Source organism: Gallinula chloropus (genome assembly GCF_964237585.1).
Source record: "Gallinula chloropus genome assembly, chromosome: 5".
In the NCBI taxonomy this organism is placed as follows: Eukaryota; Metazoa; Chordata; class Aves; order Gruiformes; family Rallidae; genus Gallinula; species Gallinula chloropus.
Genome location: NC_140090.1, coordinates 25,194,260 through 25,214,984, shown reverse-complemented (window position 1 = coordinate 25,214,984; position 20,725 = coordinate 25,194,260). Strand labels below are relative to the sequence as shown.

General features: G+C 37.2%; 1 protein-coding gene across 1 annotated transcript in view; it reads left to right on the top strand.

The window, feature by feature from the left end:
* Positions 1-15,740, top strand: part of SESTD1 (SEC14 and spectrin domain containing 1) — a 51,166-nt gene extending 35,426 nt beyond the window's left edge. The window contains exons 11-19 of the mRNA XM_084264389.1: positions 293-415; positions 3,674-3,868; positions 4,464-4,578; positions 5,727-5,886; positions 8,445-8,526; positions 8,833-8,955; positions 10,138-10,329; positions 12,746-12,867; positions 15,020-15,740. Of these exons, the coding sequence (XP_084120515.1) occupies positions 293-415; positions 3,674-3,868; positions 4,464-4,578; positions 5,727-5,886; positions 8,445-8,526; positions 8,833-8,955; positions 10,138-10,329; positions 12,746-12,867; positions 15,020-15,149 (1,242 nt within the window). The 3' untranslated portion in view covers positions 15,150-15,740. The remainder of the gene's footprint in view (positions 1-292; positions 416-3,673; positions 3,869-4,463; positions 4,579-5,726; positions 5,887-8,444; positions 8,527-8,832; positions 8,956-10,137; positions 10,330-12,745; positions 12,868-15,019) is intronic.
* The last annotated feature ends 4,985 nt before the right edge of the window (positions 15,741-20,725 follow it).

Sequence of the window (20,725 nt, the reverse complement as noted above, 5' to 3'; positions counted from 1 at the left end):
GAAAATTGTGTTTTAAGCTCTTTTATGGACAGACACATGAAATGACAAGTAGGTTTGTGACAGATCTTTTGCTAGCTGCCACCTGCTTTTATGGAGCTGACAAGCTAAGGTTAATGAAAAGTAGTTTTTACATAAAGCCTTTGAAGGTGTGAATGGATTCAACAAGACTTTTACATGTCCTAATTTTTTTTTTTAAATGTATGCTGACTTTGAAATATTTCTGCTAATGTTGCATAATTATTTTTATACCAGTTATTTATTGTGTGATTGATTTGCTGCATCTTTTTGACAGGTGGTCAATTGGCTTGAAGGACCTGGATCAGAACAGCTAAGAACCCAATGGGGCATAGGTGATTCAATTAGAGCTTCACAAGCTTTGCAACAGAAGCATGAAGAGATTGAGAGTCAGCACAGTGTGAGACTTCCCGTACCCTTTTTTACTAGCAAAATAAGTCTTAAGTATATCCAATTAGGAGCAATGACTATCTAGGAATTTTGCATAGTGTGTGATTTTATTTTTTTTTCTTATAGTTACAGAGGAAAATACCAGGGCAGTTTAAGAACTTAACGTGATCATTATATATATATGTGTGTTGTCTTCCAATGTGGAAAAATACTGATTTCTGTCTGTGATTTTAGTTTGTTATTACGGTACAGCAGTTCTTAAATTTTCATGTTGAGTTGGAGGAGTAAATGTCCTTTTCCTTCCCTGCCAAAATGGCTGAGAAGTCCTGTACTTCTCAGATGAATAAGTTAATATTTCTGTCCTTATTAAACTATATTTACCATTAGCTGAAACTTCCATTGATTGAGACTTAAGATACAGTTTATGTTCATAATGAAAATTTTAAGATACTGTTTTATGACTGTACTGACTTGACTCCTTTTTTCAAATTTTAAAGAAATCCTAAGGTTTAGTAGAATCTTGTCTTTTCATTAGATCATATTTTTAAATATGATTACTCAGTGTTCCCAAAGTGAGTGCTGCTCACAGTACTGTTCCTCTTTTCTGACTCTACTTGATGAGAATTTTGTCCACTTTTCCTAAGTTCTTTTAACAGTTGTGGCAAGAAAACAGTCACTGGGTTATAATTTTTCTGACCTAATTTAGGAAAATACATTTTAAAAAACCCACCCCAACAACCTGCAGACCTTTACTTTGAGAGATGCTGTGCCATAGAATTATACTAGTTCTATTGACTTTCTCTAATGTGTATGGTTTCCTTGATCAGATCCAGAAGTGTGTGTTGCAAGTGTCTGTTTCTGGTCAAGTGAATCCCATCTCTGTCTTCTCACAGATATAAGCTCTTTAAGCACTTTTTAATTCTGAAAACCAGTACTATCTGAATTATAAAACATATTACAGTTAAAATCCTAATTGGAAAGAAAAGGAAAAAATCCCCTGCCTGCTTCACTGACAGAAGTAATTGTTAATACCTTTCAGTCACATTTGCACTTCAAACTGAAAACAGAAAATAACACTGAATATACTTTGCTCTCACTTGGGTATCTATAACAGAGAACTCTGCTTTAAATGGGGCTAAATACCGTCCTGTAAATCATTGAAATCCCACTGAAGTTTGCAGGCTGGGTTACAGTTTGCTCATTGTTAAAGCACTGATAAGGTGGAATGCTGCTTGGTTCTCGTGCTGGCAGGAGCTTGTAGAAACACCACTCAGAAAAATAATTTTTAACTTTATACTGAAAGTAGCCTGGAAACCACCGTTAATAAATCAAAACCATTTTTTGACAGTGTCACTGGAAAAATGTGACTTGCCTTTCTGATTTTTAAAAACATTTCATAAGAGCTGAGTGTACTCCTCTTTCATTATTTTCGTATCTTTTTCTCTTGTAATAATTGAATTAACAGCTTGTATGCTTTCCTCTTCTCCTACTTATGGTTAATTATATTAATTCTAGTTTGAAGACACTTGCCAAAATCTTCAGTTTGTTTTAAAGACTGGCTTTTTTACTTCAATTTACTCTGAAGTGAAAAAATATTTTACTTAAGTGTTTTTTTTCTGTTGTTCTGGCTTTTCTTCTTCGTTTCTTGTTTTTGGGAGGCATGTTTGTGTCTTTTTAGATTTTCATTTTCTGTTTTATTCACAAGCAACATACTAGAGCTGTCATTTTTGAGCAAATGTTGGCTTTTTCTCTGTTGTTTCGGGCTGCCACATACAGCTATGCTTTACTTCCCCTATGGAAAGGATCAAAACCCAGCAAACGAGATTAAAAAAGTGTTTCTATTTCACTGAGAGCTTGACCAAAATAAATTATGACAACTACTGTACTTGAGTGCTGAAAATAAAACCAAAAAACTATAAATTTAGATTTTTTTTCTTATATTATTGTTGACTCGTCGCACTTAAGCTTGGTTTGTTTGTTCAGTGTCTAAAGGTGCTAGTAAGAGCTAGTAAGTGTAAACTGATTTTATTGAACCTATGTATCTATAGGATGAGAATGGAAGGTGTTTCCATATTATGTTGCTCCTTTTGGGGTAGATGACTTTATTTTCCTCTTACATTTTTGGCTGATTTAACTTTTGCTAATTTAACTTTTTCATTACTTTTTCCTCCCTCCTTGCATTTTTTCATACTCTTGTTTCTTTCTGAGAGCAGATGGGAGAGGCAGTTTTGAATTAAAAAGAAAAATCAGAATATGGATATTTAAATTTTTCATAAAATAAGTGATGCAAAAGCTGAAGGCATAATTTCAAAAACTTGCAAACATCCCAATAGGAGTGTGACAAGAATACAAATCAAGTCAGCTATTTTCAGCCAATAGATGGTGCTGTTCCATCACATTAGGAATGCATAGGGCATTCCAAGGTCATTTTACTATTGGCCCAAATAAAAGCTGTTGAGCAAGCATGCTTTGCTTTACAGGTGTCTCAATCATGCAAGATGTGAATGTGATCTTGATGCATTAAGTCATTTTTAAATCTCCCAGAATTTTTAAATAGCTGAACTATTTTGCAAATATACCCACTGCCATTATGACATTACCTCCTGTGCATGTATTCAGTAATCAAAACATTTGAAAAATAAATTTACACATTTCTGAGTAGTATAAAGCTTTCCTTAAGTAACAAGGATCACTTTGAAGTTTCTGTATGTAGATACTCTGTTTTACCTGGTTTAATCACAAGGTAAAGATTACTTCAACTTTGTCAATAGTAGTTTTTAAAAACACTTAAAAAAAAATACTTATTGCTACTTTCACTGAAAGTGAACACCTAGATAGTTTTATGAACAGCTTTTTGTAATAGCTTACCACTTGGTGAAAGGTCCTTTGTTTTAGAGCACCATGGACATGTAAGCATTATGAATTTGTTTAAAAGTGGTGGAATTCCTGTGTTGGTTCACTAAATAGTTTGAGTGGGAGTTTGCTGGGAGCAAGTAGACATGCCTTGTAATATTCCGATCTTTTGGAACCATTTGTCAATACTACAGTGCAAATATTAAAATGTGCTAAGCACTTTTGATTTGAATTTAGGAATCTTTTTTTTTTCCCCCTCCTGTGTGAGATTTAATAATATTGCTGTAAGCTGTGATTCCTTACAATCAATTTCTTTTTCAGTCTGGTTATTAAATAGTCTGCAGTTAGATGTATGCGATTTTAAGAGAAATAGAATTATGTTTGGTATTAATGCTTAATCTTCTTGGATTTGTAGGAATGGTTTGCTGTTTATGTTGAGCTTAATCAGCAGATAGCAGCCCTTCTAAATGCAGGGGATGAGGAAGACCTTGTGGAATTGAAAGCACTGCAGCAACAGCTGAGTGATGTGTGTTATCGGCAGGCCAGTCAGCTGGAATTCAGGCAGAATCTATTACAAGCAGCACTTGAATTCCACAGTGTTGCCCAGGATGTGAGTTTTTCTTTGTAACTTTCACAGGCTCACCTGTCAATATGTTATTGCCTTAGTACTATAAATGTTGAATGTGTTGGAAAAATTTAGTGTGGTGGGGGGAAAATAATGTCACTTGAACACTTAATAAAATTAAAACACTGGAAAGATGAATTTCCCCTTTTTTAGGAGTGAAGTATTTTTGTAATATGTCTTACATTTCAAGACCATTTGAAATAAAATGGTTAAATAATAAGCTAGTTTAAATTGCTTTCTTCCCCTCTAGTTTCTTCTCAGAGGCATATGCATTAATGGAACTGCATTTTGGTGTTCTTTTCATAGTAGCTTTTTAAAACTGGGAGTTTATTTCCTCCTTGTAATTGCAAAAAAACCCCCAAATAATTGAGGCTTTCTCCCTTCCCCCCATCCAAGGGTTGTATGCTTTTGAGTTCTATAGGCAGATGGGTGGTTTACCTTTCATCTTGCCTTTGACTTCCTGTAGATGCAGAAACTTGTAAAACGACAGCTTTCCAAACATTTAGGAGATTGCAGACCCCAGCCATCTGAGTCTTGAAACTTTTTAAATATCAACAGTTACGTTGCTTTCTCATTCTAGTTGTCTCAGCAATTGGATGGCTTACTAGGAATGTTGTGTGTAGATGTAGCACCAGCAGATGGAGCATCAATTCAACAGACTCTAAAACTACTGGAAGAGAAATTGAAAAGTGTTGGTAAGCAAAATATTTTTGCATTTAAGATACACATTCTGATGAGTGCATTACAGGAAAAAAAGTAACCCCACTAGCCCTTAAAAATAAGACAGCTAAAAAAGTATCTATTGCTTCTGATTCCTGTTGGAGTAATGTTCCACCTAACTACCTTTTGACTTGCTTATGCTATCTACTGCATTTTAGTTGTCTGGGGAATGATCTGGAATTTTTTTTATTTAGATGCTTTCCATGTATGTAATATCTATGTAATAGATATTTAATATACTATTATTGTGCATTTCATCTGTAGCCAAACCTTTTCCCCTACTCACCATACGTAGTATAATGGCAATGTGGTGCTTTGATCTTTTTGTCTCCAGAACCGACCCCTTGATAGTTCAGATTGTTCTCCACTCATAATGCTTGTACTATGTATTTTGCAGTAACTTTGAATGTATATCGTAATAAATAGCCCATTTAAGGTTCTTACACTGTTAAGCATATAGAATAATAGAATGTTTCTATTGGAAGGGACCTATAATGATGATCATCTAGTCTAGTATGTTGCTGGAGACAGTGTTTGGAAACAAAAGCATACATAGTAAAACTAGTTATGATTTGGAATATGTAGTTTGTACAAGCTATAGATATTCCTTTAGGAAAAGAGACGATAGAGCTGCCAAATTATAGATGTAACAGCAAATTGAGGATTGGTGTGTTTCAGTATAGAAAAATGTATCGACCGTATCACATGTGTTATAAAGTAGCAACTTCTGCCAGCCATGGAAGAACATTCAGACTACAACTGCTTAGCAGTGATAAATATTTTAGGTATTGTGCAACTGTGTGGATGAAAGACATTAATTAGCTATTTATATGCTGAAAAGTTAATACTCTGTCAGCTTTTATTCCCTCTTTTATCTGCTAGGTCATAAAATAGCAACGCCTTGGCTCTGCATTAACATAGACAAATGCTTGCTCAGAAATCAGAAAGGATAGAGACAGATAGTAATGTCCTTGTGACTTTACAGCCTCCTGTTTCAGATTCTGTTGTGTTTCATATTTCTCTTTTTTGGGGGGAAAAGCCCCCCAAAGCAAAACAACAAAACACACCGACAAATTTGTAAATGTGACCGTTGACCTTTTTTCTTCTTTCTTTATTCCTTTAGACTTAGGTTTGCAAGGTTTGCGCGAGAAAGGTCAAAGTCTTCTTGATCAGATATCTAATCAGGCATCCTGGGCCTATGGAAAAGATGTGACCATTGAAAATAAAGAAAATGTGGACCATATCCAAGGAGTGATGGAAGATATGCAGCTTAGAAAACAACGGTAATAATGGTTCTAGTCATTAAGATTTTTGTGTACTGATAGGTCACTTTATATCTATTTCAAAGAGACCATTTTACTTTATCCACTAAGGAATGTAGTACAACTGTAATTTATATTTTTGGTATACTTAAATGGGACAGAGGCTCCCCTGCCTAACGTGTTGTAGCATATTCCTAAATCCAAGCACCGTTTTTGTGTGGTACTGGATGAAGTATTTGAGTGCTTTCCTGTACTTGTAAATGCTTGAGAATTAGGCATTCTTTTTCTGTGGACTTTATGGAATAGATGCAAGCAACATCTTTTATGTTAGCAGTTTGAGATGGAAGGTATACTAAAACTATATTAGTGATGAAGCCTCTAAAATTATGTATTAATTATGTACAGACCTGTTCTCTTCTTTTTCGCAACCGCTACCCTTCAGTATGGCATTTTCACTCATGAAGATAGGAAGACAAGTTGGTGTCACAGGGACAGGGTATAACATGGAGGCACAGACTTCAGTTTTCAAAACATGAGGATTTTTTGTGAATTTTGGAAAAGGATAGGGTGGAGAGTCAAGTAGTGGTAGGGAAAAATGCTGAGGGAGAGTTGAATTTGCAAGAAGAATGGATTTTGCTATCATTCTTTCCATCCAAGCCTTTCATTGATTATTTTTTCTTAAAGATTTAATACTACCAGATCGTCTGTAGCACTGCCTCTCTTCTTTTTGTGCTCAGCAGTGCAAAAGAATCAGGTGATATTGCCCTGAGACAAAGTACTCTTCATAGGAAGTGACTGAACTTTGACATCAATGCCTCAAAGAGATCCATCTAAGGAACTTCATCAATGTCTAATGAGCATAAAATTGCTCATTTTAGGAATGAATTCTGCCACCCACAAATTGTTTTCTTATGGAGTTTAGTCTAAGAAACCATGTGTTTTGATGATGTTTAGAGAAGGTATTGTTTTAAGTATGTCCTCTGAATCATATCTACTTGAACATCACTTGTGCTTGGAGGGCCAGCCGCAAAGTGCTATAGAAGACGAGCTGCAATAAAACGGCAGCTGGAATTCAGTACTGAGAAGAGAAACACACATAGGGGGAGGAAAAACTTTATATGTAATGAAGTCTGAACCAGCTGTTAACTCGAAATATACATTGGGAAAAAAATGTCCAAAACTTGCTTGATTGTTCAGTCGTACTGTAAGAAGCAAGTAGAACACCACAGATTTAAGAAAGGAATAGAAAACTAAAAGGAAAATGTCACTGAACACTGTATAGATTTGTAGTCCATTTGTGTTTTAGATGTTGCACAATTCTGGTCCCTGTTCTCAGAAAGGATTTTGAATTGTGGGAAGTCAATGAGAAGATCAAAATGTCAATAAAATGTTCAGACAAAGGTATGAAGCAGCTTCCAGATGATGAATGATTAAACAAAGTTCTTCAGCGTGGACAAGAGACAAAAAAGTATGATAAGGACTATTATCTCAATAGTATTTAATAGTATTTTTTATGCTTTTTTTCCCCCACAAATTCTATTAAATATTTATAATATTTATACCTGTAGTATAGTGTATATTTCTAGGGGCATTTAGTTGCTTTAGTTACACTTTTAGAACACATAACTGTTTCCCAGCATTATTAGAGCAACAAATTTCCTTTCCATAAACATCACAGCACAACAGGACGTGTAACAAAATACAGCATGATAACGAACTGTTCTTTAGAAGTGCTTATGTTTGCAAGCAGTTGAAAAAACAGGCCTGCGCATACTGTCTTTTGCATTTGTTTATAGCACTGTTGACATTAGTAATTCCATTTGCACGGGCCAGGAGGCTGAATCTTGCTGCCTACTTAGTAGGCTCTGAAATTGAAGTGGAAAAGTCATTCTCCTAGATGTATTAGCTCAGCTCTCACCGTGGAAAGGAAATAAATGTATTTATTCTGACTACAGAAAGAGCTGCACAATGTGCTTAATTCAGAACAAGAGAATTAGAATTAGGTTTTATGTGATTTAGGATTTAGATATGCTTCCTGACAGGTTACAGCAAGGACATCATATAAGAGTTCAATCATTGCAATCTTTAGTTAACTAAAAAGCAAAATGGAAATATGTTAATATATCATTTAAACAGTTTTTTCATTTTATTCACTAAGAAAACTTTGCCACCGCTTTATAGCACAGTTCAGAATTATGCCAGGTTTATTCCAGCTTTCACCTAGACTTTAGAAGTAGCTGTCTTTACCGTGTAAGCTCCTGTGTGGAGCCTGCATGTCTTAGTTGCACACCAATGTAAGGAGCCTGCAATGCAGCTGGAAAGCCTTGTATCTACTGCTGGGGTTACTACATATAGTCCAGCCAGAGGATCATCATTTCATTGGGTCATACTTCTCAGTTCTATTACTTGCATATTTCTTGTTACATGAGGCATTACATATTTTGGCCAAGCTAAACAGCACAAAAATGTTTTAATCATCTTCATGAACACTTGCATCTTAATGTTGTTCAGCGAAGACATGGCTGTCAAACTCAGTGTCTTCTCTGCTATGCTATGAGTCTCTGTGCTTCTGTTTTAAGGTGTGAAGATATGGTTGATGTGCGGCGACTGAAGATGCTTCAGATGGTGCAGTTATTTAAGTGTGAAGAGGATGCTGCTCAGGTATTGAAGTGACTATAGAATTTCATCCATCTGCTCTTCATAGTCCACTGGCTAAATTTAAGGGGATCGATAGTTTTTTGTCACTTTCAAATGTAGTTTTAGTTAGTGAGTTTGTACGGCGAAAGTAAAGGACACAGCAATGATTGAAAATGATGTGTTTGGTGATTGCATGCATGATCTACCAGGTTGATACCTCTTAAACTTTGTCTATATGTAGACAAAATATATGCTAGGACTGAAGTTACTTCACCTTTCTGGATTAATTTTATTTACTCATTATTTGTTGTTTTAATTTCTGTTTTTAAGGCAGTTGAATGGTTAAGTGAACTGCTGGATGCTCTGCTGAAGACACACATCCGATTGGGAGATGATTCTCAAGAAACAAAAGTTTTACTGGAGAAACATCGAAAATTTGTTGATGTTGCTCAGGTGAAATGAATTTTTTAGCCATAGCAGTTTTATACAATTTCAGATCTCCCAAATGAAGTTGGTAATTTTATGGACAATCATGGAATGGCTGTTACTAGTCTTAATGGCTTGTCTGGATGCTTGAATGGAGAAATCTTGATTGCTAGGGTTGGCAAAATGCCTGATAAGGTTTTGAACTTCCATCAGTAATAACAATGCGATAGTTTACTACCTTTGTTTGCTCTGCTTCACATGTGCAGTGCATACCACAAAACATAGACTTCACATTGACTTTCAGTCATTAGAATGACTTTTGAAGGATTGCAATCCAAATACTGAAGCATGAGTGGGCAACATGGTTTCAGTCTATTTTGTGCTGTACATCATGAAGCAGAGCCTGTCTTTCTCTTGGTTTTCTAGAATGAGTTAACTGTTGTATGATGGTACTACTCATACAAGGAGTTTTGGTGCTATCAGTCATTGAACAGAACTGACAGCTTTAATTCTTGACTTAGACAACTAATGAATCCTTCTGTACAGGAGTCTGCTGCGATTCACTAGAGCCATAGGGCATGTCTGCATGCCTGTTCACAGATCTTAAATATGCAAACAGACACTGGGTATATGTGAATGAATTTCACTTAAGACTAGAAAGTGTACAAGCTGAGCCTTTTTCAGATGTGTAATGTGTTTAGGAATGTGTTAATTCCGACTTGCCAATTAACAGATGTGGTGATTTAAAATTGCACCTGTTACACTGGAACTGATTTTTCTTTTGTGATGAATTAGAACTGATGATGACAGGAGGGTAGCTTGCTGTTAGTGATGTGCCACAAAGCACCTGCATGCTGTGTGACCACAAATGTGGTGACAGTAAAGTCTGTAAGACCGTCATTTTGGCAGCAGATATCAAATGCGCCATGTCAGATGCAGGCAACTATTTGATATTTTCAGGAAGTACTGTTGTCTTGCCAGTGTAAACACTAGACAACAGGGGATTATTTTATATACTTTTTATAGAGCAAAAAATTCATACTTCAGCAGCCTTTTCTAGTAGACCAGAATAGTTCAATATACTTTATGAAATCTCCTCTATTTAGGTCCACAAACTTGTCTGCTGTTGTTTTAAGATGCTTAATTAGTTCCTAAGTTAAATGCAGAGTTTTTATGTGTACTTTCCTTCCCATCCCTTCCAACTTTTAGAGTACTTACGATTATGGAAGACAGTTACTGCAGGCAACTGTTGTTCTATGCCAGTCCCTGCGGTGCACTTCAAGGTCCTCAGGGGACACACTTCCAAGGCTGAACAGAGTGTGGAAACAGTTTACAGTAACTTCTGAAGAAAGAGTGCACCGGCTGGAAACAGCTGTTGCATTTCATTCAAGTGCTGAAAAGGTGAGTGTTGCGTTCCTAAGAAGAAAAATGTAAGAAGTTAAGAGCGTATTCTTTCCTTTCTAAATAAAAAAAAAAGAAGGCGGAAAGATGAATTTCTCTTTCTAAGTGTTCATTTCAATACTTAATGCAATTCTTGCTTATGTACCAGTATTGGTATTGGGCCTGCTTAACAAAAAGAACAGCCGCCAGGAAGTTTAGGTGCATTGAGTTGGGGGTGGGAATCATAGTTTTGACTCTTCAGAAGGGAACTCTGATCCAATTGTGAAGCATGTGTATTAGACTGCAGTTCTTAAAGGCAAGGAACAGTTCTTGGTTCGTGTTTTTGTGCAAGGTGTAATACAAAGCTTATGGGGCCATGGAAGATCTTTGGAGCGTTAAATCAAGTATTGCGTTGTAAGCAGTGTGCTGCATTTTGAATGTGATATTCTTCCAAACTGTATAAATTAATTAAACTCTTACTAGTTTAGTTTCTGTGTGTGATGTGTTGCTGCATTTGGATTTTGGGGGGTTTTGGACACGCTTTCTTAAAACCACACCTCTGCCTTCGTATGGCTTTCACACTTCCCGTAACCACGTATCTTACCACTGTGCCCAATTTGATGACGCTGGAAGCTACAGAGGAGGATGAGCAATCAACAGTGATGTTATGAGGGATAGTTGCTATTCAGTAACAGTTTGTTGAAGGGGTGACTGTTGAGAGTTTGTAAATACTTGAATTTGAGACAATGCCCATTAGTGTAGATCATGAGAGGCAGGGCTTTTTCATCCAGAAATAACTCTTTCTGTCAAGTGATATAGACTGTAAATTGCTTTTCTAAAATGTATCTCTAAATCTGACAATAAAATTGCTTATAACTGCAAACACATGGTAAAAGAAAACAAATTCATTCTGTCATTGAAGGACAGCACGAATGCCAAGTTGATGCATATGTTCCTTGCTTTTATTAATTTCTTGTTTGTATTAGTAGAAGATACTTTGAGGCACTGACTGTTGCTGGAGGTTCACAAAGGATAAATACGTAATTTGTGCTACCTCAGATGGCTAAAAAAGTTTTACCCGATTAAAGTCGCAAAACAGTGTTTCAAACTCCTAAATAGTTGTCTTGGTTCATGTTATAAGCATTCTTTCATTATTGCAGTAGCTAATTGCTATGTTTTTAGTCAATCATAAGTTTAAAATAAGTGGATAGCTGAAAAAATAATGCTTTTGCTCAAGAACAGAATTGTCCTTGCACTACTGTGACACATTAATGAGTCTGAGAAAAATATGCTGTTAATACCCATGCTGATTTAGAAAAAAGAAAGAAATGGCAGAGGGAGAAGTGGAAAAAAATGTAGAACAAAGTACTAGTATTATTCTTGATGAACCTGCTTTAACAGGGAGGTTGGTCTAGATGTTATCCAGAGGTCCCTTCCAACCCTTGCTGTTCTGTGATTCTGTTGGTTCCGATTCTTGCCTGTAAACACTTGTGTTTCAATTTTTTTTTTAATCCCACCTGTTCTGTGCCAGGTGTGTTTTTTATTTTTGAAATGGCTTGTGTAGGTTCCTTGGTTACTGTGAGCTTGTAGAATGGCCTGTTTCAGTTGGAAGGGACTTACAATGATCATCTAGTCTAACTGGCTGACCAATTCAGGACTGACCAAGTTAAAGCATGTTGTTAAGCATGTCCAAATGCCCCTGAAACAGACAGGCTTGGGGCATCAAACACCTTTCTACGAAGCCTGTTCTAGTGTTCGACCACCCTTTCAGTAGAGAAATGCTTCTTAATGTCCTACACCTCCCCTACTGCAGCTTGGAACCATTCCCACATGGCCTATCACTGGATCCCAGGGAGAAGACCTGAGCATCTCCCTCTCCACTTCCCTCCTCGGGAAGCTGGAGAGAGCGATGAGGTTGCCTCTCAGCCTCCTTTAGTCCAAACTAGACAAGCACAAAGTCCTCAGCTGTTCCTCATAGGACATTCCTTCCAGCCCTGTCATCAGCTTTGTTGCCCTTATCTGGAGGCATATAAGGACTTTCATATCCTCCTGAAGTTGTGGGGCCCAGAACTGTACGCAATATTAAAGGTGAGACCCCACCAACACTGAACACAGTGGGATAGTAATGGTTTCTTCCACCTTTTACTGTTTCTATGCATTTTCTGTTTGTTGATGGAATATCGTCTGTTAAAACTTATTTTTTTTGTTCACTCTTAGAAGTAACTTGAAACATTCTAGTACAGAGCAGTGGTACCCCCAAACTATCTCAATGTAGCTTAATATATTCCTTTCTTAAATTATATGAATATTTCAGCTGATCTCATATAAACATGGTAGTAAAGCTGCTGAAAGAGCATTCACTCTGCCACCTAATGGCACTTAAACTAAATGCTAACCCTTGTCTACTCTATTCTGTATTTTCTTGTTTTTTTAACAGATTTTACAAGAATGTCCAGAGCAGCCTGAAGCTTTTAATGAAATGGAGCAATTTGATGAAATTGAAGCAGTTGGGAAATCTCTGTTGGACAGACTAACAGTGCCTGTAGTTTATCCTGATGGGTATGCAGAGTATCTTTTTAATGCCTGCTGAATATGCTTTTGGTAAACTTCTGAAAGTTGCATATGCAGAAGAATCCTAAATGCTGCTTGCTGAAACTAAAAAGGTGGTGCTTTAATATTCTTTAAAAATTCATTGCCATCATTTCACAGAAAACAGACAGGTCCAGTTTCAAACTTCCTGAAGACAACATGCCTGCTTTTTCAAAGCAGTGACTCTTTCACACTTACTAGATTTACATAGTCTTTACACCAGCAAAGCATTTAGAAGCAACAGGAGAATAGCCTGTCCCAGTCTATTTGCCCTGAAAAAAGATACCAGGTTTGAATTGTGGCATTTTAATTAATTTATTTGCAGTTGTATTTGAAGTCTTAAGCGAGTACATTGAAGATAAATATACAATTGATTTATTCAGCAAATAATACAGTACTTCCCTTGTGAGCTATTCATACTAATTTAAAATTGGTGGCTGTCTTTGAACTGCAAAAGCAAATTGAATTTGAAATCTCAGCCATAATAAAACTCACTTCTCTGTTCAGTGAAATACACTTGTCCATTGTGATGCTGAGCTTGTAGTTCATTTCTTTTGAGTTATAACCAAACCTTGGAACTAGTCTCTGGGTGTGTAGGATCTTGCACGGTATTGAATGCAATCTGAAATCAATATTTTGAGTTAGAGGCTGAAACGGTTTGAGATAGGTGTCAGGCAATTGTGTTATTTGTTATCTAAAGTCAATCTGAAAAATACAGTTATGGAAAGCTGGTCATGAAAATTAATTTCCTGTCATCTTATTTACAAAATGTGCTCCCTATGCCCTATAGTTTTATTCAGTAAGGAGTGCTACCCATGAAGATGGACCTGGGCCTGAAGTAGTAGTGGTTTTTAATCCTCTTTCAGTAGTGTATTTTCAATAGCAGAAGATTTTTGTAGTCCAGAGGAAGGGGGGGAAGCCCCCAAAACCCCCAAGAAGTGTTCTTCCCTATGGAAGAAGTAGCTTGCCACACTTCAGAGGTTTGAGTTCTAACACAGTGCTGCTATAGGTACATACACACCTGTATTTTAGCTTGATTTGGCTGAATCCTGAATGCTGTTTCCGACACCCGGTATTTCAGCTGAGTTCTCTGAGAGTCTCTTCTCAGAAGTGGGGTCTTAGCTGTCCTAAATCCAGGATCCCCTACTCGTTATCCATAGGCATTCTAGTTTTGAGGCATTTAGGAAACAGTTTGCCAAAGCGTTAGTAGAAATAGTTTAAGAAATGTAGTAATACATAATGTCATAATAAGCTTGGAGGCCTCTTAAGCACTTTGGAATCTTGTCAGTGTTCCCTGTCCTGTTTGTGGCTTCTAACCTGCCACAGGAAAAAGCGTCTGCACATATTGTGATACTGTGTGTGGTTGTGCAGTCTGCTGTCTTTGGAATTCCCTAGTCAAACTAGTCTGCTCCTCTATGAAATTACTTCTGTCTGCATACGCCTGTCCTCTCACTCTGTCTGAAGTCCTCTATTCTACCACCATTTCCAAAGTCTTCAACCTCTGTGCTTTCTAATTAGATTCCATACCTGGTCTTCTGAAACATATATTCTGTTCAAATCCTCTTTGACAGCTTGGTTAGCAGTTTCGTTAACGTTTCAGCTGTTCTTTTTTTCTGTTTGAATGAGAGAAATCAGTTCTACGCAGCCGTGTGTTCTTTTCAGTTTGAGATAGATGACATAATTTGACAGCATGTGGCTGATTTCACATACACAAAGTCCTTCAATAATGCAGCAGTTGTATAGCCTTAGAATTAATGTATAGACAGACTTCCCTGGTTGTCATAGTACTCAAAACTGCCAGACTGACTTAGGGGAGTAGTTGGAGAATGGCGGTAGAAATGCTCTTAGGAAGCATCTCGTTGCTCTGATGGAACAGTGCCCTGCTGTTGGGAGAATCTTTTGATTATAAAAGGATTGTTTAGTATTTGTAATAATTTAATCAAGATTTGCTGTCAAGTCTCATTACTGAATCGCCAAAGCCTTTTGAAGGTGGCTTTTAAATTTCTTGAGGAGAAAATGCCTGTTTTCCTTACCTGCTTCGTGTTTTCTGGTGTCATTCACTTGTACTTTCACACACTGTCTGTCTTACCAGTGAAAATTTTTTGTGTTTTTTTTCTTTTAGGTCTGAGCAGTACTTTGGGAGCCCAAGTGATATGGCTTCTGCAGCAGAACACATTAGAGAGAAGATGAAGCTAGTCAGTCTGAAAAAGCAGCAGCTGAGACAACCAGAAGACACTAGCCCAGAGAGCTAATAGTGACCCTTGTCTATGAATTCATAATAGGACTTAAGTTTGTAATCCAGCATGTTGTTTTGGCATAATATATTAAAATGCATTTCACAGCCGTTATAAGTCTCATCTTTTTTCAAAGTAAATGTTCTCAGCATCTTAACACTGTACATCTATCAAGCCATAATTATTTAACGTGCTATGAAACCATAGATTCAAAGTATCTTATGAAAAGGAACTATAAACTTTGCACTGAAATTTGCTGTAAAGCTTTACCTGACCTGTCAGCTGCTGCTTAGTTAAACAGCTGATGCAAGCTTTGAATGGTGCTAATGAAAGTGTTACGAGTTCCGTATTATGAAATTGTAGTTCTTTGCTTACCCCTATGCCCAGGTGATGTAGTAATTTTAGACTGTAGGTGAAGTTCCTGCAGTGTAGACAGTGGTGACCCTATAATTTTAATTTGAATACTTTTAAAAGAAAAAATTGTTTTTATTGTGCCAGTATGCAACCTGCCCATCAAATCTTTGATATATCAAAATTCATTAAGCAGATGTTTTCCTATTTGTATTGATAATGTATTAAAAACTGTTTGTGCTTAATAAAAATCATCTTTTTAAAATCTAACAAACTTTCTTTGGTCTGTATTCCCAAATGTTATTTGTGTTACATTTGTTCTGACAGTAGTAAAAATCATCATTCCCACAACAGATTTACAAAGTCTGTATAATTTTCCTTGTGTAATATTTCTTAACAGGCTGTAACTGAAAGAGGAACTTCTCTTGGGCTGGTATAAGTAGGAGTGAGTGTGTTGGGGCTTTGTTACTCTGATAGCACTACTTACACCAAAGTAAGATCATGTGTGCATAAGTTGGAGCTATACTAATAACGTTGTTCTCATGTAAGAATGGTTTCCATCTCTTGTGCGAGAAACTTGGACAATGTGACTATCCCCTGGTGTAGTACCTCTGAGGTTAGATATTTTCATCTGATTAAAAATTAATGTGAATTTTGTAAACGAAACCACGGGATTGATAATAAAATGAAATTTATTAAGGGAATTGGACTGAAACAAAATCAGCTGTGGGCATAATTTTGTTAACTTGATACTCTTCAGGATTTCATTTGGATCAATTCAATATTACATTTACTTGTAAGATTGTGTGGTATCTGACCATTTTCGAACACTGTGTGTGAAATAGACAACTGTATGTTGTATACCTTCAGCTCTCTCACTGTATCTTGCTCACAGTAAAACTAATGCTCTCTTCCTGCAGGTGTTGTTACTACTCTGCAGGTTTTCAGAATGGATCTTTTATTCAAATACACTATTTACTTATTTATCTCTGTTTTTTTCATGTTTTCTCCACAGGAAAGTGATATGTCAAAGCAGTTTCTCTTATGAAAAATAATATTTCAAAATTAATGGCTTCTCTAACTTCATTGGAAGGGTATCTCCTTATTCTCTCAGGGTATTGTCACAGAGGAAATCCAATTATTTTTGGATGCATTGGATACAATAGTACATTAATGCTAGTTTAAAAGTGACTGAAACTTCACAGATTTTATTTATGAAGACTTTTTTAATATAATGTGTTAAAATTTAATGTTAAATTCCATTTGAGAGAGCTGCTTTTACTATGGCCAATAGTTGAATGAAATAAATTTATTTAGAAAGAACTTAAACATGGAAAAGCTACAGATATTTAATAGAGAGCACAAGCACAGTAGTAGTCTAAGATCATAGTCATTAACTAGCACTGCATCTGCAATTCTGCTGCATTTTTACTCACTGCTTGAATCTACTTAGAGTAAATAATGATCTGTGGTAGAAAGTCCCATTGAAATTCTAGTCTGCAGTAAGCACGTGTTACACTAAGATTATTTACAGGTCTTTGTTTTATTTCACATTCTATTTTCAATCTGTTAGGGGCTCAATAAGACAGGCAAAACCAGACCGTGTCAGAAGCTCCTACCCTGTTCGTGTGACAGCTGCGCATACAACTGGAAACTGGTGACTGTTCACCCGAATGACCCCAGTGTTAATTTTGGTTCAGTGTATAGAGTCCAGACTGGAAGCTGTTCTGCCCTGTCTCCTGGCATTCCTGGAGGCCAGTAGATTGTGTCTTCCACCCTGTTCTCTCTGAGTCTCTGGTACAATCCCTTGGGCTATGCCAGCTTTTCCTTCTCTGCTTCCTTCACTTTCCTCTGGAATTCCTTGCTTTTAGTGTAAGCAAGTGGCTGGTAAGGTGCCCTTTACCAGCATTTTGTAATTTGCCTGTATTCTGTGTGTCAGGAATGAGGGCAAGTAGTGTTCTAGGTCATGTTTTGTGAGTCTGACAAGTTTCTGAATCCTTCTGTGCTCCATATGAACTCTATCTTAGGGAAAGAATGGAATAGACGCCCTCTGAGAGAGCTATTGAGGATAACCTTTTTATGCTAGCCTTTTCTTAACTAATCTAACACCTATGATTCTACTTGCTCCTGAACCTTCAGAAATGTACAACCCTTAATAGCATGCAGAATTAGTGTCTTTTCTATAATGCATCGTTTCTGCTTTTCTTAATATGTAACAACCAAAGTGACATTATGTAACTGTCGCTGAGTTACTTCTAATCAGGTGTTCAAAAAGTCCACTAGGCTATCACTTTAGAATCATTATTTCCCACAGCTAGCCCACATTTGTGTTCTTCACTTAAATAGCTCTGTTGTAGTACTGATACCTTTCAGGACTGCATCTTAATTGAAAATTATATCAAATCCTATCCTGATTGCATGCCTCTTGCAAGGGTCGGAGTCAAGGAGTTCTCCAAAAGTTCTCCAAGGCGATCTCAGGGGAGGTGATTCTTTTATGAAGACCTGTTATCGGGAAATACAGGTAAGGCTCACACAAAAATGAGTTCAGATGCCTGCTTCCAGTGGGTCCCTTCGTACAGATCTCTCAAACACATAGTTGTTTAGGACCATTTTTTGGTTGCATCGGTGTCATTTTGGAACCTGAAAGTGAGAAAGAAACTTGTGAGAACACATCTGATTCTGTCAAACTGGGAGACAGCATATTAATCAAATGTCAAAGATATTTGTTAAAAGCAGATGCTTGTGTGACTTGTAAGATTTCAATTACACTAGTACAAGAATGTATAGAGTATACAAAGTATATTAAAACATACCTAGTATGTATAAAGCCATGGTGACATGCTTAAGCTCAAAATAGAAATGAAAATTATGGCAACAGCTTCCATATTTCCTGTCAGAGTTGACTTCAGTTTACATAGGTGTCTTACAGCAAAGATCATGGGAACAATACAGAGACAAGAGGAAGGCTGAGGTCAGGATACAAATTTTTTATCCTCTCTTGAGCAGAGCTGATAAAAATTACTTAAATTTTCAAGCACATTAAGGAAGTAAGTTCAAATACATTAAAAAGCAAAGATTTTTTAAAATTCAACTTCAGTTGGAAAAATTCAGCTAATTTTCCACATATGGTTCATAAGCTGGAAAGCAGAGAGCTAGCATCTCATACTGATGAAGCACAAAGAAAAGCAAAGGAACTAATTGGCCCTAAACTTGCCATTCCGGCATACTTAAAGAGCAGGCTCTTAAGTGGAAATGACAGTGTGAGCCAGAATTGTACAGATAATTTACTTCAGTAATGAACAGAAATGGCAACACTTTTATTGCATTTTAAATAATAATCGTGTTCTGGCACTTTAATGGCAGCACTGAAACATCAAATGTGGCTGCCTAATGCTGCAGGTAAAACAACCTTTTTGTGCACATGTGACTAGCACAAAGTGCGCTTAAAAGCACATGCACTTAAAAGCTTACAGTAATTTAAAATTCTAAAGCAAGGTTTTTATGGTTCTATGATTATAAATACATATTTTTGATATTAGTAAGCCTTTTAGATGTTCCACAAACAGCCATCGATTACTGTCAGGCACCACTGATGCAAGCTCCTCTTGGGGTACCTGTAGTGGATTTGTATGTAAGGGGAATGCTATATGTTATGTAAAATGTCCTATTAATTTATTAAGCTTAAACATCTGTGTTTAAAACATCTGAGTAGACCTAATCTAACTCTCTCTGGCTTCCAGTGGTCTGTCTTTGGGAAGGCTGGTGTAGCTACAGGTTACCTGTTCAACTTCTATAGCAACTGAGTGCGCGTGACCATAATGACCTATATGGCTGCTTTGCCCCACCAGACGAAAACTGTTTCCTCAGCTCTTCTGAGGATTGTGACATTCCACATCCCAACCTTGTTCTGCCAACTGTGCTACAATATTGTCGCTGTCGGAAGGCAACATGTATATTAAGTAGATAAGAAAACAATACAAAGGGAAGTCTCATGGTAGCTGTGGATCCTAACCATGTGCAGTAAGGTGCTTGGGCAGTTCTGTGTACATATGTATTGCACGTAGAATAAGGCTGTGACAGGTCAAGGTAGAAAAGCCTGGAGACTTCTGTGAAGTCTTGAGCATCACTGGCTCTATTGGGATGGATATAACTGCTTCTGCACAGTATGCTTATGCGTTGGGCCTTAAAACACTTCATCAAGGCCTTTCCTAGATCTTACACCAAACTTAATTCTAACCATCTGTAAATTTCAGAAATTAAATGGAGGGTGAAGCTTACCTTGCTGTTAGAACTGCCTCTTGGCGGAGCTGATAGGAGGCCTGTCACTTGAGATGTTTTGTATCAGAAAGAAGCACGAACAAGTATCTCTTAAAATTCCTGGTATTTATTTGTTGCTGTTCTCCATTTTGGCAGGGGCATTTTATGTGTTAATTTCAGTGGTGTCGCTTTCAGACACAGATTGCTGTGTTCTGCTTGGTTTGCAGTGTACGGATTGCAGTCTCGATCTCAGGGCTTCAGCTTCCCGTGTTCATTTTCTCAGCCGGAGTTGCAGATGCTGTGTGCGTGACAGCGCATTCCCACTGCTTCCCACTGCTGACTTTCCAGGCATGCCTGGATTGCTTGCAATCCCCATGCCTCACAGGATCAGAGGTTGCAGAGTTCCAGTGGTCTGGAGACTCCAGCAGGATGTTCCTCTCGTACTATGCCAGGATCTCTTTTTTTTTATTATTTATTTTTTTTGGTTTTAGCCAAGTGACAGATGTCTTTTAACATTCCATTCTCCTCTGGAGTTTTTAAGACTGCTATGAAAGAAAGTAACTTTTGTGGTGTCTTAGCTGTTTACACAGGCAGGCAAGCATACAGAACGGTTACTTGATACTTGTTGTGATTGTGTGATGCGAGTCTGACTTGTCGGGACTTGGGAATGAGCCACATTCTAAACTGGTACGAAGTGCAGGCTGTTCTCTTTCTGAAGCCTTGTATGCAGCTCTGTGTGCCTCTGTTGGATGACAGATAACTACTGCAAGCTAGCCTCAGCAGGGTGAAGATTGTACAATGTATTCAACACGTTTGACTGCTACTCCACATATCTGTGTTGATGATGTGAATGTGATGCCCCACTGTCTGCTTTGTGTCACTCACTGCCTGTCAGAGCGTGCCCCCCCTCCTTTCCAAGACAAATATATCCAAAGAAGCACAGTAATATGGTCAGCTGTAGCCAGGGGTTTTATTAACACTTTGCT